The 16,998-nt window shown below is 33.5% G+C and overlaps 1 protein-coding gene across 1 annotated transcript in view; it reads right to left on the reverse strand.

The window, feature by feature from the left end:
• The window catches only part of LOC107016820 (F-box/FBD/LRR-repeat protein At1g13570-like), a 17,198-nt gene extending 1,009 nt beyond the window's left edge, over positions 1 to 16,189 (reverse strand). Inside the window, exons 1-4 of the mRNA XM_015217166.1 lie at positions 16,013 to 16,189; positions 1,497 to 1,587; positions 771 to 1,150; positions 508 to 672 (exon numbers count right to left, since the gene is read on the reverse strand). Of these exons, the coding sequence (XP_015072652.1) occupies positions 508 to 672; positions 771 to 1,150; positions 1,497 to 1,587; positions 16,013 to 16,189 (813 nt within the window). The remainder of the gene's footprint in view (positions 1 to 507; positions 673 to 770; positions 1,151 to 1,496; positions 1,588 to 16,012) is intronic.
• Between the last annotated feature and the right edge of the window lie 809 nt (positions 16,190 to 16,998).

The following is a 16,998-nucleotide window of genomic DNA, read 5'->3' on the forward strand; positions in this document are numbered from 1 at the left end:
GGACCGTCGTGGACTCCGTCGTCCCATACTTGGTGCAATTCTTCTGCTGCTTTCTTCATTCCCCTCGACGGCAGGTATGACGGACCGTCATAAGCTCAACGGTCCGTCGAGGGTCTTCGTTCCAAAATACTTCAACTCTCGGAATTTGGGTACTAGGATCACTTCTCTGAACTTCACGACGATCATGCAGGACGGACCGTCATAGCCATGACGGACCGTCACAAGCTTCGTAATCCCACACTTGGTCAGACTTCCCCATCTTCCTTCAGCAGCTGCACTACGTTGCCACCTACGGATCGTCACAAGCACGACGGACCATCATAAGCTCCGTAGGTGGTCTCTTCTGCATTTTTTTGCTCAAAATCTCCGCATTCAGCCTTGGACAGATTTCCTGCAAAACAAAGAGAAACTTATATCAAAATTAGCACAAAAAGGCTTTCGGACACACTAGACTTAAGGAAAAAGTATTAATTATACCGTGAAACAACGGTATATCGTAGTCACAACCTTAATTTCAATTTCTTCAAAATTTGGAGAGCTCCGTATTATGAAAAGAGCAAACGAAAGCTCAAAAAACTCTCCAAGAGTAATCCAAGACATGAATAGGCGTTTCAGACAGTTAAGAACTGATGGGAGCCTTGTTGGTATAACTTTAGTTGATCCATTATCTACCTACGAATGAAATGACAAAAATCAGGATGACTGAAATTCCAAAAAAAAAAAGCACACATGAAAATGCATTACCATTAAGTAAAATGAGGGAACATTACCTCAAAATGATCCCAGCTGAAACACTCGAGAGAAGGAATAGACGAAAAAATATTGACAAAATCATCTTCGTCCTCTAGAACTAATTCTCTAGGCGCATACAGAACATTTGAAAGAACAGGGACATTTTCAAGATGAATCAATTGTATATCGCCACGAAAGACAAATGACCTTAGCTTCGGAGCATTAATACTCATGAAGTACGGATTGTCTATGTCTTTTAGCACCAAATCCTCAAGCAACGGGCAATAAGAGATCAGACTTTCAAACGTATCAGAAGATAATGTGACAGATTTCAATATTAGCCTAATCAACTTATTAAATCCCTTAAAGAAACATGGAAGCTGTATTTCACATTCCTTGAGATACAAATGCCTTAATGCTGAACAATTAATAAAAAAATTAGGCAACCTGTACGAAGGATAAGTAAATGGAAGTTTAAGGACAAAATGTTGAAGATGATCAGTGTCGAGGGAAAAAAATCAAACGATCAACATCAAGACACACTATTAGACTAATAACTTTGAGGGTGACCTTCAATATTATTCCTCTATGAAACCTGAGGAAACTATCAAGAATTGGAATAAATCCAATGGTAGGGGACGTCAAGTCCTCGCGTGTTTTCCACACTGTTTGATCAAGCTTCACATGTGGAATTCTCCAGCAAATATATTGCCAGTCCTTCGAAAGTGTACTAACTCTAACAACATCTCAAAAAGACAACCAACTTAGAATGTCATCGATTAAATGAATGTCAAGGTTGCTAAGTCGATCAGGAGAAGGTAAACTAAGTCCTTGTTCATCTGGAGGCATGACAATCTGTAGAAAGTAACCAAAAGTACGATAGGTAAGGTCAAAGTACACGCTACACGAAGAACAAACAAACATGTCACAACTCTAAGATTAAAAGAAAAGGTGCATAATACGAGGCAAATGTAACCTTTTTCCATGTTTAAAAAATGCTAAAGAAATTATTTGTAGCTGACATTTGCATTGATTTCTTTAATCTGCAACTCTTGACGTAAATTTGTTTGGCTTAGGTTAAATAAAACACATATAAAGTATTTTTGTGTAGAATTTGAATAAAACATAGACGTTTAAATTAGTGATGTTATACTTATTGTACTAGAAATTTATAGTATTGAGTGCTTACATCAAAATACTATAGGAATGACATGTGTTTGTTGTAACATTTTAAATGAATAGATAATACTTAACAATTCCTTTAGCACTAAAGGTGTCATTTGGTAGTATATATAAAAATAGTTTGTATGAAATTTTAGTACAATGCTTGACCGGAAATTTAACTCTGGTACAACTAATACTAGTATTACAATTAACCTCTTTTGGCATATATGACCCCAAACATTTGTTCTACAAGAAGTATAAATAATAATTTAGTGAACTACAAACTTAATTTCAATATTTTGGTGAAACATAATAAAAAAATACATCCTAAAATTTTAATTTATGTATAAGCTATTAATAAGAACACCAAAATCATGAGAAATGGTATTAATTTGTTAATTCAAATATTCATATCCAACCCCATAATCAAACCTAAAACCATCAAGACTTGAATGAGAAATAAGATTCCTATAAATTAAAAAAAAATATTGATAGTTGAACAAGGTGATATTCATTATTCAAGACTAAGCCATAAGTCCTTATGCCTTTAATCTATGTTTTCTCAAGATAACATAATTAGAATTTCAAAAATATTTTACTTTTTCTTAATAGTATAATTATTCGAAAAAATACAATCTTAAGGGAAACAAGTTTGAAATAACTTAATTTTGTTGCTAACACCACCATTACACAATGAATTTAGATACACCCATCATCAGAGTATATTTGTTGTTATTGTTGTTTTAACTAGGGTTTCTTCCGAGGGTGACTCAATGCCATTGAAGATGAGGCATATGCCATAAACCCCAAAATTGAAGGGCCTAATTTTTTAGTAATAATAAAATTATCTTAAGCTTTGTAGCAAAAAAAAGGAAGATTGTTTTAATTTGTTTAAGATTCTTTTTTATGGACCATTTTTTAAATTTAACTTTCACATGGTATGTTTAAGACCACAAGATCAATACATACATACATACATACATACATAAATATATATATATACATATATTTATTAAGATCATAAAAAATAAAACCTTTTTAAACTAAAAGAAAGAAATAACTTGAATCTCACATTGAAAAAAAAGTAATTAAAATTTAGGCTTCCAACTTATTTTTGACTTTAGACCACTAATTAGCTTGAGCCGTCACTGAGCTTACTTATCAATTATGTTTACTAACTAATGCTAAAATGTTCAATTAAAAAAGGAAATATGTTGAATACTGATTAATTGTTTTCTTTCTTCATATTTTTTACTTGTTATTTACTTTCAACACTCTCTAAGCCACTTAACACCAAAAAGGTGTATTTATTACATTTCAAAATAGTTCTAGGAGGTATTAGGACATATAAAGAAAATGTGTATTCTTAAAATTTCGACCATAGTTCAAGGGAGTACTTATGCTTTTTTTCAAAAAAATAAAATAAAATAAATATTTACAAACTTGACAATGTTTTGTTAACCTCATATTCAAACATTTTAATAATGACAATACTGACCAGGTTCTTGATGCAGGAAGTAAACAAGATACAACACAAGTACAAGGCTACAATCGGGATGCTCGTAGTGATCACACTAAGGATAGGCGCACCAGTTAAGAATGGAATGTAAATATTTGTTCAATCAGATGAAATCTCACAACATAATAAATCAAAGCCGCATTCAAGGAAAATCAATCAAGGATATCGAAGATAAAATCAAGGGAAAATGTTAAGGAAACATCATCATACCAATATTTACAAAGAGTACAAGATAAATCAACTTAAGGAAAGGATCAAATCACACACGACTATCAAGCCAAGACTGAAAATCCTCACACAAGGAAAGAATTGATCTATCATGAACATATCTAATATGAACATGATTCAACAATCAACTACAAATGACTCAAGGGTAGATCAAAGATCCTTGGGTTTCTCATAAGAGCTTACACAATATAAAACCTCCTCTGCCAGTTGTGTGAAGCACATAACTGTTGGGCTATTGACCATCTTCCAGCCAAAGGCCCATGGCCTAATCCTACTTGAAAAAAGGATTGGAACTATTCTCTTTATTTGGTTTCCAATTATATAAGGAAAAGGATTGGAATTGTAATCCTGTTTGTACTTGGTTTTGGCTTTATAAGGAAAAGCACAACTCTATAAACAGAGGATGGTCTTGAGAGAATAATTCAATTGCTCATTGATATTGTCTTTGAAAGTCATTAGAACATAACATAGGTTTTTGAGAGAGATTTCAACAAGAGAAAAAAGAGAAGGAAAAGGGTTATTTTGCTGTAGTCTTTTTCTCCGACCAACAATATTTAAATCATGTTTCCCGATTAACTAACAGTTGGATCATGCTGAAATTTTGACTGAGTGTTCCTGATATCTTGGTGGTTGATTTAAATGCTGGATATCAGATTCAGAGGTCATCAAGATCCTATTTTAGATCTCGAACAGAAGCTGAGTTTGAGTGATGTTTCTTTCTATTTATCTTTTGTTGGTGTAGCTATTGTTTGTTCTTTTTTAGCACTTGTTGTGTAGCCATTAGAAGAATATTTTTAACCATCTTATTCTTATAGTGAAGCAATTCGGATCTTGTCGATCCCATGGTGGTTACCTTCGGTTTGAAGGGTTTTTCCACGTTAACCTTGGTGTTCTTTATTGTTAGATTTTTGGTTTCATTTTTTCGTCACAACAACTGGTATCACAGCTAAGGTTATCTATATGGAGGGGAATATGAGCAAGATGGTATGTCTAAACGGAAGAAACTACAACATATGGAAAAGCAAGATGAAAGATCTATTGTTCGTGAAGAAGATGCATCTTCTGGTTTTTTCTGCTCATAAACCCGAGAATGTGACGAATGAAAATTGGGAATTTGAGCACTAACAAGTATGTGGATGTATAATACAATGGGTTGAAGATAATGTTCGTAACCATATTTTGAATGAGATACATGCTAAAACATTGTGGGAAAAGTTGGAGACACTTACGCTTCAAAAACTGGCAATAATAAGTTGTTCTTGTTAAAGAAATTGATGACCTTTAAGTACAAGGAGAGCAGTTCTATTATTTATCATATAAATGATTTTCAGGGTATTCTTGATCAGCTATCAGGAATGGGTGTTAATTTTGATGATGAAATACAAGGACTTTGGCTTCATAATACTCTACCGGATTCTTGGAAATTCTTTGTGTTTGTTTAACAAATTCTACCACTGGTGGAAAGGTGACTATGGAATATGAAAAAAGTGGTGTGTTGAATGAAAAGGTTAGAAGAAATCTCAAGACATATCTTCACATTCAGATATTCTATATACAGAAGATCGAGGGAGACATAAGACAAGAGAATCGTGGAGTAGAGGTAAAAGCAGAAGCAAATCAAAATTCAAGAATTCAAATATTATATGTTATCATTGTGGAAAGAAAGGACATTTTAAAAGATTTTGCAAACAATTGAAGCAAGATCTTAAAGAAGGGAAAAAGGAAGAAAACAATGAAAATAATGTTGTTCCTGTTGTCCAAGATGACCTTCTCTTCGCTTGTGATAAAGACGTCATCAATTTTGTATCTCAACATACAAGTTGGATAGTAGATTCTGGAGCCACATCACATGTCACACCAAGAAAAGACTTCTTTTCATCTTATACTTCTGTTAACTCTGAGGTGTTAAAGATGAGTAATGCTGGTGAGGTTAAGGTGTTCGGTATTGGCACTGTTTGTTTGAAAGTCAATTCAATGTTGGTCCTTCAGAATGTCAAGCATGCTCCAGACATTCCCTTAAATTTGATCTATGTAGGACAAATAGATGATAATATCTATCATAATGACTTATTCAATGGCCCATGGAAGCTCACCAAAGGCTCATTGATTTTAGCTCGAGGAAGAAAACATTCAAATTTATACGTGAAACAAGGATCGATTCTTGGCGACTCTATAAATTTGGTGGAGAGCGAGGCTTTATCAGAATTGTGGCACAAGAGGCTTAGTCATATGAGCGAGAGGGGGATCACCTATTTGGCTAAGAAGAATTTTCTTGCTGGTATGAAACAAGCAAAGGTGAAAAGATGTGTTCATTGTTTATCATGGAAATAGAAAAGAGTTTCTTTTCACATTCATCCACCTTCAAGAAAGTCTGAGCTATTGGAACTAGTACACTCAGATTTGTGTGGTTCTTTTAAAGTGAAGTCAAAAGGTGGTGCACTTTACTTTGCTACTTTCATTAATGATCGTTCTCGCAAGATTTGGGTATATCCTTTAAAATCCACAGATCAAGTGCTTGATGTGTTTAAACAGTTTCAAGACTTATCTGAGAGACAAACAGGAAAGAAATTAAAATATATTCGCACAGATAATGGTGGTGAGCATATTGGTCCCTTTGATAACTACTGCGAATCGCAAGGAATTCGTCATTAGAACACTCCTCCAAAGACTCCTCATTAAATGGTTTGGCAGACATGATCAACAAAACTTTAGTTGAGAGAGTTAAATGTGTGCTTTCAGAGGCTAAACTTCCAAATTCATTCTGGGCTGAAGCACTTAACATTGTTGCTTATGTTATCAATTTGTCTCCTGTTGTTGCTTTGGGTGGTGATGTTCCAAACAAAGTTTGGTTTGATAAGGATGTCTCTTATGATCACTTGAAAGTGTTTGGGTGTAAAGCTTGTGTGCATGTTCCAAAAGATGAGAGGTCGAAATTGGATGTTAAAACTAAGCAATGCATCTTCATTGGTTATGGTCAAGATGAGTTTGGATATCACTTTTACAATCAAATTGATAAGAAGCTCATTAGAAGTCGTGATGTTGCGTTCTTTAAAGATCAAACTATTGAAGATATTGACAAGATTGAGCAACTAGATACTCATGTTGATGAGAGCTTAGTTGATGTTGATCCAATTCCTATTATTGATATATCTTATGCACATGAGGGAACCCAAGGTAACAATCCAGATAATGATCAGAGTGTAGAACATATAATTGTTTCTATTGATGATGTTGTGGTTGATAATCAACCAACTCATGGTGAGATGATCACTTCAGATGCTCCAGAAACTTCTTGTAGAAGATCTACTAGAGAGAAGCGAAGCTCAACACGTTATTCTCATGATGAGTATATTCTATTGACTAACATGGGAGATTCTGAAGGTTATGATGAATTCATGTTAGATACTCATAGATATAAGTGGAAATAACTCATCATAGACAATCATGAGTTTTGTAGAAGTGTGGCAGGCAGGAAGCCTGTCAAAAGTTACTTCACTTTAAGTCCATTTCGCCCCTTGGCTGGAGGGGGAGTTTGTTGGGCTATTGCCCATGTTCCATCCAAAGGCCCATGGCCTAATCCTACTTGAAAAAGGATTGGAATTATTCTCTTTATTTAGTTTCCAATTCTATTAGGAAAAGGATTGGAATTGTAATTTTCTTTGTAGTTGGTTTTGGCTTTGTAAGGAAAAACACAACTCTATAAATAGAGGATGGTCTTGAGAGAATAATTCAATTGCTCGTTGATATTGTCTTTGAAAGATATTAGAACATACGAGAGGTTTTTGAGAGAGCTTTCAACAAGAGAAAAGTGAGAAGGAAAAGGGTTCTTTTGCTGCAGTTTTTTTCTCCGACGAGCAATATTCAAATCATGTTTTCTGATTAACTAACCGTTGGATTGTGCTGAAATTTGGGCTGAGGGTTCCTGACATATTTTTGGTTGATTTGGATGGTGGAGATTGGATTCGGAGGTCAGCAAGATCCTGTTTAGGTCCCGAACAGAGGCTGGGTTTGGGTGGTGTTTTCTTTATATTTATCTTTTGTTGGAGTAGCTATTGTTTGTTATTTTTTGGAACTTGTTTTGTATCCATTAGAAGAATATTTATAACCCTATTATTGGTATAGTGAAGCAATTCGGATCTTGTCGATCCCGTGGTAGTTACCTTCGGTTGGAAGGATTTTTTCCCGTTAAATTTGGTGTTCTTTATTGTTAGATTTTTGGTTTCATCTTTTCATCACAATAACTTCACTTGAACTTATTTGTAATATTCTTTATTCTTTCATAAATCTTTGTACACAAACAGTTAACATTTTTAAAACAAAAAGAGAAGGAAATATTAAGGGAGTAGCACTGCCCGGTAAGCTCCTATCTCAAATCTCAGAAAATGTCTCTCTTTTTTACTTTGTGTGGTCTTGAGATTTTTTGATGAAGCGGTTCGCCTGTTCTATTTAAATCTCTGCATCTCACCTAACAGTGGTGAGTTATAATCGTTGGTGCTCGGCAAATGCTTTATCATCAATGAGAAGTTATTCGAAGATGTGTTTGGTACTAAGTTTCTGGGGTAATTCCATACATGAACGGAACATGGACTGATGACTTTGAAGTTTCTCTAGATAGTGAAAAGCGAGTCGTGGTTGAACCCGACACTCACATTTCTGACTTTGGGCCCTTATATCTATGTTTTGAGAATCATATTCTGGCTAAATCTAGTATAGTGGGTCTTGTTCCGATGCGAGAAAACATCTTTTTAAAAGGCATCACGGCGAAAGAGGACAGAGAACCATAAGGCGAGCCCCAAATCGCACATATCCTGGACACAACGCTTATTCGAAAGAAGGGCTCATTGACTAATATCTCTACTCGTGATGTATTTATTCTCTACTTCCTGCTTAAAAAATATTGCATCAACTGGGCAGAATGGTTCAAGGCGTATATGTGGTAAAGTGTTGAAGACTTGAATGTCTCGGCAAGTTTGCCCTATGTCTTGCTTATCTCGAGGATTATTGTGAACAGTGTTGTGGATCCTTCTATGTTTACCCCTTATCTTATAAATGCCACCTATTATTCTCATACTTTTTCTAGTATGGCGTATGTGCAGGTTGGTGAAAAGTGGGTAAAAAAGGACTCAGTCAAAGCTCGGGCAGACTCTCCCGAACCCTAAAAAATCTCGGTGGATTTCGCCGCTCTTTTATTGCTGGACAATGAGGAGGTCAAAAATAGACATTTAGCTATAAAACGAAACTTGGAGACCTTTCATGATGCTGTGGAAAGGTATTTCATTTACAGAAAGACTCTAACACTGATATTGGTAAGTTGCGCATTGCCATGACAATGATTAAGCAGAAAGGTATCTCAATGGTAAATCACTTGATCCAACAAGTTGACTCTCTGAAGAGTGGAGTCAACTCCTCCAATAATGAGCTTGCTGTTACAGTTCAAACCTCATACTCCAATCTTCCGTGGAATGTGGAATGTTCGTACAACACCTTCTGTGAGTAAGTGAATAACTCCCTCAAGTACTTTAGGGTTGGTCATTCTACTGGCTGAACCTTTACTTTTTGCACTAACTTTCAAATGGGGGCATGTGCCTCTCTATCTCTTGGACTACTGGTTTTTTGTCTCTCTGACTCTTAGACTACTCTGGTATCTTTTGTCTTTGTTTTAATCTAGTATGCTTTTCGCTATTCTTTTATATTATTGAAAGGGGGAGAAAACAAATCTATCTTTCTTACCGCTCCGTGAGATGGGGGAGATAAGACAAAGAGAGTTGCATACAACAATGAACTAAGACATGAAACCTCATGGAAGTACAACTAACTTTCTCAATAAAATTGATTGTCAAGATTACAATTAAAATTGTGATCAATCTTATCATATAAAAAGGGGAAGATTGTTAACTCCTTAGAGTTAGTTGATTTTGAAAATATACACCTAATGTGTTGATCTCAATTTTCGTAGGTCACAAATTCAAAAAGGAAATCATCAGCCCTAACGACTTCAAGAAGGAAAATATTTGCTTGAAATTGCAAAGTAGCATTGAAAAGGCAAGCCTCAAATCTAAGGGACAAAAGAAGGAAAGGAATATATGGTTGATCAACATATAAATGAAAGTCTAAATGAAGTAGAATATTTGCACACTTTGCAGAGATCACAACCGAATCATCAAGAAAGGAAAGAGAGATAAATCAAGCCACAAGATAAAAAGTATGTTGATCATACAAGAAAAATATCAAACCAGCAAAATGAAAGCAGAAGAAGCGATTCACTTCATGGATACAGATCAACTAAATCGCCTCAATCAAGGACTCCCTAAATTGATCCTTGATTGAGATAAATCCCTTGGGGTTTCCTTACAAGTGAACATATCATCATCTACATAAACCGACCTAGATTTGTACAGTAAACTATGCAACTTTACTTGAGCTTAGACAATAGTTTTAATTTCTCTTTCATAAATCTTCGTAAACACGTGAGTGATACAATTGAAAAGAAAAGAGAACAGAAAGAATCTGAGTGTAGGTATACAAGTTGAGGCAGTGTCAAGGTAGAAATCTAATTTGCATATGAGACATGATAAAGTTTCAATTTTCATTACCATGAAGATCTCTTCAAATGTCTTAAGGAAAACCCTTAAATCCCAAGGGGACTTGACTAGACACCGCATTGGTGATCCGAACCAGGATAAAACCTTTTGTGTCAATTATTTACTGCAACTTTCTGTTATTGTTTATCTTCCTAGGAACTTGCAATATCACAATAAACTTAAAAAGAAATAAGGGCTTTAACTAGATTCAAATAGTTTTGTGGGTGATTCCTTTAGCACAAGGATAGATCTACACTCATTAAACGTGCGCTGTAAATTATATCTTTTTTTTGCCAGAGATAGATATACATGTATATGCACCCACACATATGAATGTGGGTCCGCCTCTCACAACAAGATAAAGTTACTTCACGAGTGAAAATCATTAGTTCAAGTTTCAGGCTCTGATACGGCATGTAAAAACATAAACATTTATGCTAATAAAGAAATTAATATATTTACATACCGGGAATTTGAACGAGCGTATCTGAGGCAGCAAATGAAATCAATCTCCCTTTGCCCTACCTTATGATACTGTAACTTTCGTGATTGAATTGAGTGGAGGTTTTAACCCAAATGAATAGAAAATGACCAATTTAAAGGATTCTACTGAAAATGTTATTGTTTTTGTTGCCCAACATATAACCTAATCAAATGATGTAATCTATTTAATTTTAAAATAAAATAAAAATTATATGGTACAACTAATTTATGATTGCAACTATCATATTAATAATACTAGTAGTGAATGCTTAAAATAATTACTATTTATAGCTAATATTTTTATTTCATAGAAAATAGTAAATACACACAACTATCTAGTATTTGGTTTTAATATTAGGCATTTCTAGGCTAATCTTCATTTGCTCAGATAAATCGCGACTTATCCAAAAGAGGATAACTATTTGATAGTTTTTTATTAGTTTTTCAGTATAAGTGTATTTGTTTCATTGATTTTTCTTCTATTTAATCTCAAGCATAGTTACGGATGGTAATTGAGCGAAATAGATCAATTTTAGTCAATCATATTGTGTCAAGATAACAAACGGTTCAAGATCCAATTCAAACTGAATTAATTTGATCAATATGAATTTAGCCAAAAAGGAGCAGATAATGAGTCAAGACCAAACTCAACACAATTTTCACCAAGTTTAATTAATTTATTTGTTCTTTTAAAATATTTTAGTACACAATAACATTATTGATAAAATTATTTTATGTATATATGTAAAGAATTATACTACACAACCTCCTACTTTTTCATTAGGGATGACAATGGGGCGGTGTAGGGTGGGGGCGGTGCGGGTTGAGCTTAACCCACAAACTTTTTAATCCGCCCCATCCTGCATAGCAAAAATTTTCATTTTCAACCCGCCCTGCCCCACCCTACCCCACATAGACCTGTCCCGCATGAACTCGCCCTGCATAATTTTAATAATATTTTCTTTTTTCTTAGTTATGTTTGATACTAAAAATAAAATTCATTAAAAAAAATTCATTTATTCCTTAAGTTGTATTAATTTAATAAGATAATGACTTTAAATTTTATTTTTTAGAGGGCAATTGAGAATAATGCAAGAAATTGTATTATTTTTTATGAACCATCTTCATTTATAATCTTGAATATTTTAGTAGCTTTAATGAATTTATCTTAATAAATAATGTTCTGTCATTCTATGACATGTAAGAAGTTAAAATTAAGTATGAACCCATATAAAACCACATATACCCGCAGCCCACCCTGACCCACATTAATTAATAAGAAATCCACTTAAACCCACCCCGCTTCCGACCCGCCCCACATAACCTTAAGCCCGCCCCGCCTCACATACCCTTAAACCTATCCTGCCCCGCATCTGGTTCGCCTTATTGCCATTCTTATTTTTCATGGCCGTCTAAAAAAATGGTAGTCAAATTAGTGAATATAAACGCCTTACAATGTACAAAACCATTTATGTTGAGAAATTTAAAATTTATATATAAACAAACAAAAAACACTCTTATATATATCATATAAAAAAATTTCAAGAAAATTTAAATGAATATACCCTCGCCCCTTCTAGATTCGCCCTTGCATAAAAATGGCTAAAATGTAGGAATTTTGTGTCAATAATACTGAACAAATGATATCTCTTGGTATTTTCTAGATCTCTTATATATAAAAATGACGATTTTTTTATTTAAAAAGATCACAAAATCCGAAAATTGAATTTGTAACTGACCTATAAAATGAAGTTTAACTATTTTGAGGTGTTAAACGTCACATGCAAAAAATATTAAGTGGACTGAACTGGACAAATCACATTAATTGTACTCTATCTTCACCTTAATTTATGTGAAATTTGCTTCTTCATTTTTTTAAAAAAAAAAATTATTTCAAAAAGAAAGTCTTTTCATAGTCCTATATTAAATGTCCACTTTATTATAGATAATTATTTCAATCATTTGGATCTCATTTATTCTTAAAATTATTACTTTTTTAATTTTGTAAATTAATCAAGTTTGTAAACCTTCATAAAAAATTCTTTATGTGCAAATTAATGAAATTTATCATTTTTATTTATCATTTTTTATAATGAGAAAATAAATAACTAAATTAAAATAAAAAATACATATTTTATCTCTACATTTTTAGTAAATTTATAATCACATTAATCTATAAGATTTCTATACATGTCACATTCCAATTTTCTGTTTATTTTTAATTTTTTTTATGTCGAATTAAATTGTATCACGTAAATTGATACGGACAAGACAATACAACTAAGGAACCAACATAATTAATTGCCCCCACCACCCACCCCACTCACCCCACTCCATATTACAGTTCTGTAAATTTTAATTCATCAAGAAAACCTATCTCCCCCTTTCCTTCTTTAGTTCCCTCTTTCACTCCGCGGTGATGAAATTGAAGACTTCAAAATCATACAAATTTGTGTTCAGCAGTTGAAGGATAACGTGTGCGCAAAATGGTATTTGATACTTTTCTAACTTTTTTGGATGTTTACAGTAGTAATTTTAGTTGTTGATAAGCTTAGAATTTGCTTTCTCTTTTTGTTTAAAAATCAAATCTTTCTCATTTGGGTGTTGTTAATTTTGTGAAATAGAAGCCCTATCTTCCACTTTGTACTTTTTTTTGTGGTAGATGTTAGTTTTCTTGGGATTTTGGAACGTAGAAAGAACCCTATTTTCCTTTATTTCTTTTTTTTTTTTAGATGTTGGTTTTACTGCATAACATTTCTTTGAAGTCGAGGGGCTATCGAAAATCAACTCTGAAACACCACAAACAAAGTTAGGAGTAAAATGTTGTGTACATGCTATCCTTTCTAGAACTTTGGAAACTTAACTTTCTATCTGGCTAAGGAACTAGTCCAAGTTATACCAATATGTATATATATTGGACATGATCCTTCCTCACCTATGAAGAAGAAACTCGAGAAGCATCACCCAATTTGGGATTCATGAGTTGATATTTATTTCGAAGTTATGTTATCTGTTGAATTTCCTTAGGATAGGTTGAAACATTGAGTGAAACTTAATTTCTGTCTGTTTAGTAGAGATTTCTTGCTTGTTAAGAGATTAGTCCAAGTAAGAATGATAAGTACGTTGGACATGTTGCTTTCTTAAGAAGATGCATCATCCAATTTGGGATTCTTGAGTTGATGTAAATTTCGAAGTTATGTTGTGTGTTAAATTCTCTTAGGCGAGCTTGAAGTATTGAATGGAAACTTACTTTTTGTATGGTTAGTAGGAATTTCTTGTTTGCTAAGGGATTTGTCTAAGTTAGACCGACAAGTATATATATGTTGGACATGATCTTCGAGTTTCTTCTTCACAAATGAGGAAGGATCATGTCCAACATATATACTTGTCCGTTTAACTAAGACTAATCCCTTAAGCAAACAAAAATTCATACTAACTGTACAAAAAGTAAGTTTCCATTCAATACATTATGCTCGCCAAGAGAATTCAACACACAACATAATTTCGAGATAAACATCAACTCACGAATCCCAAATTGGGTGATTCTTCTCGAGTTTCTTCTTCACAAATGAGGAAGCATCATGTCTAACATATATACTTCTTGGTCTAACTTGGACTAATTCCTTAGCAGACAAGAAATTTCTACTAGCTAGACAGAAAGTAAGTTTCCACTTAATGCGTCAAGCTCTCCCAAGGAAATTTAACACACAACATAACTTTGAAATAAACATCAATCAAGAATCCCAAATTGGGTGATGATTCTTCGAGTTTCGTCTTCATAGATAAGGAATGAGTATGTCCATCATATTTCTCGGTATAACTTGGAGTTATTCTTTAATAAGCAAGAAATTCCTAAAAGTAAGTTGCATTTCACTCTCTTCTAATAGTACATCATAAAACTTAACTGTCCTCAGGTGATTAAATGTGATATTCGAGAAGCTTGCATGAATCTCATCAATAAACTCATAGGGCACAAGTTCGAAATAATCCTCATCACTAAGGATACATAATCATTCTTCTTGTAGCATAAATGTTTGGGGTCATATATCCCAAAAAGGTTAACTGAAATAGTAGTATTTGTTGTACCAGTGTTAAATTTATAGTCAAACATTTGTACTAAAATTAATACAAGTACTATTTTTATATATACTACCAAACGACTCCTTTGGTGTTGAAAGAAGTGTCAAGTATTATCTATTTATTTATAATATTGCATAAACACATGTCATTCAGATAGTGTTTTGATGTAAACACTCACTACTATAAATTTGTAGTACAATAAGTATCGCATCACTAATTTGAACTTCTAGGTTCTCTTCAAATTCTATACAAAAATACTTTATATGTGTTTACTTTAACCTAATCCAAACAATTTTACATCAAGAGTTGCAAATTAAAGAAAACAATGCAAGTGTCATCTACGAATTATACACCTTTTCTTTTATTGTTAAAGTTGTGACATGTTTGTTTGTTGTTCGTGTAGCATATACTCTATCCTTACAAATCGTATTCTTTTTAATTTCTACAAATTATCATGCCTCTAGATAATCAAAGACTATGTTTACCTTCTCTTGATCGACTTAGCAATCTTGCCATTCATTTAATTGATGACATTTTAAATAGGTTGTCTTTTCAAGATTTATAAGAACTAGTACACTTTCTAAGGATTGGCAATATACTTGCCCAAAAATTACACATGTTAAATTTGATCAAAAGGTCTGGGAAACACCAGAGGACTTGACATCCCCTACCATTGGATTTATTCCTATTCTTGATTGTTTCCTCTGGTTTCATATAGGAATAACATTGAAAGTTATCCTAGACTTTACTAGTCTAAAAGTATGTCCTAAATAAAAATTCTTGATCTAACTTGGACTAATCCCTTAACAGGAAAGAAGTTCCTACTAACCAAAAAGTAAGTTTCCCTGAGAGAACTCAAAAAATAACATAACTTTGCAATAAACAACCAAAGACTCAAATCATATATCATTTAAGAGCATCCATGAAATGTAAAAACCATCTCTGTTCCCAAACAGAGTATTCAAAACATTTACAATTCTATGCTTCCAAGCAGATAAAATCTTTATAGTACCTTAAAGCAAAGGCAAAACACAGATAAGAAGCAGATAAAATCTTTCTGTTTGCACTTTCAAAACATTTTCGCCAAAGATTAAGAAGGATTATGATAACGATACTAATCAACAAGATGCATAACTTCTGCTTTAGATGATGCCCGTTCAGACTTTGTTATCTCCAGGAATACATTGAGAGATTCGTTAGTTTCCATTTGACGAGGCTTGATTACCATTTTCACCAGTGCTGCAGACTTTGCCAATAAAACCTTGATAAGCCACATGTCAACCTCTTCTAATAGTACACCATAAATTTTAACGGTCCTCAGATGATTAAATGTGATATCCAAAATGCTTGCAGAAATCTCATCAACAACCTCTTGGGGCACAGATTCGAAAATAATCTCCATCACTAAGGATACTCTCTCAAGAAAAATCAAGAAAAAAAACATTAAGTCATTACATACGAATATAAAAACATGGAAAATACAGAGTGAAAAATAAACATTAGTGACGACCTTAATTTCGATTTCTTTCAAATTTGGGGAACTTCGTATAATGCAAAGAATAAACGAAAGCTCAAAAAACTCTCCAAGAGTAGTCCAAGGCATGAATAGGCGTTTCAGACAGTTAAGAACTAATGGAAGCCTGGTTGGTATAAATTTAGTTGATCCATTATCAACCTACGAATAAAATGACAAAAATTAGGATGACTGGAATTCCAAAAAAAATACAGACGAAAATGCATTACCATTAAGTAAAATGAAGAAACAATACCTCAAAAAAATCCCATTTGAACACTCGAGAGCAGGAATAGACGAAAAAATATTGACAAGATCATCTTTGTCCTCTAGAACTAATTCTCTAGGCGCATACAGAACGTTGGAAAGAACAGGGACATTTTCAAGATGTATCAATTGTATATCGCCACGAAAAACAAATGACCTTATCTTAGGAGCATTAATACTCATGAGGTACGAATTGTCTATGTCTTTTAGCACCAAATCCTCAAGCAATGGGCAATTAGAGGTCAAACTTTCAAACACGTCAGACGATAAAATGACAGATTTCAATATTAGCCTAATCAACTTATTAAATCCCTGAAAGAAACATGGAAGTTGTATTTCACATTCCTTGAGATACAAATGCCTCAATGTTGAACAATTAAAAAAGAAGTTAGGCAAACTGTATGGAGGATAAGTAAATGGAAGTTTAAGGA

This window comes from Solanum pennellii, chromosome 4 (genome assembly GCF_001406875.1).
Source record: "Solanum pennellii chromosome 4, SPENNV200".
NCBI lineage: Eukaryota > Viridiplantae > Streptophyta > Magnoliopsida > Solanales > Solanaceae > Solanum > Solanum pennellii.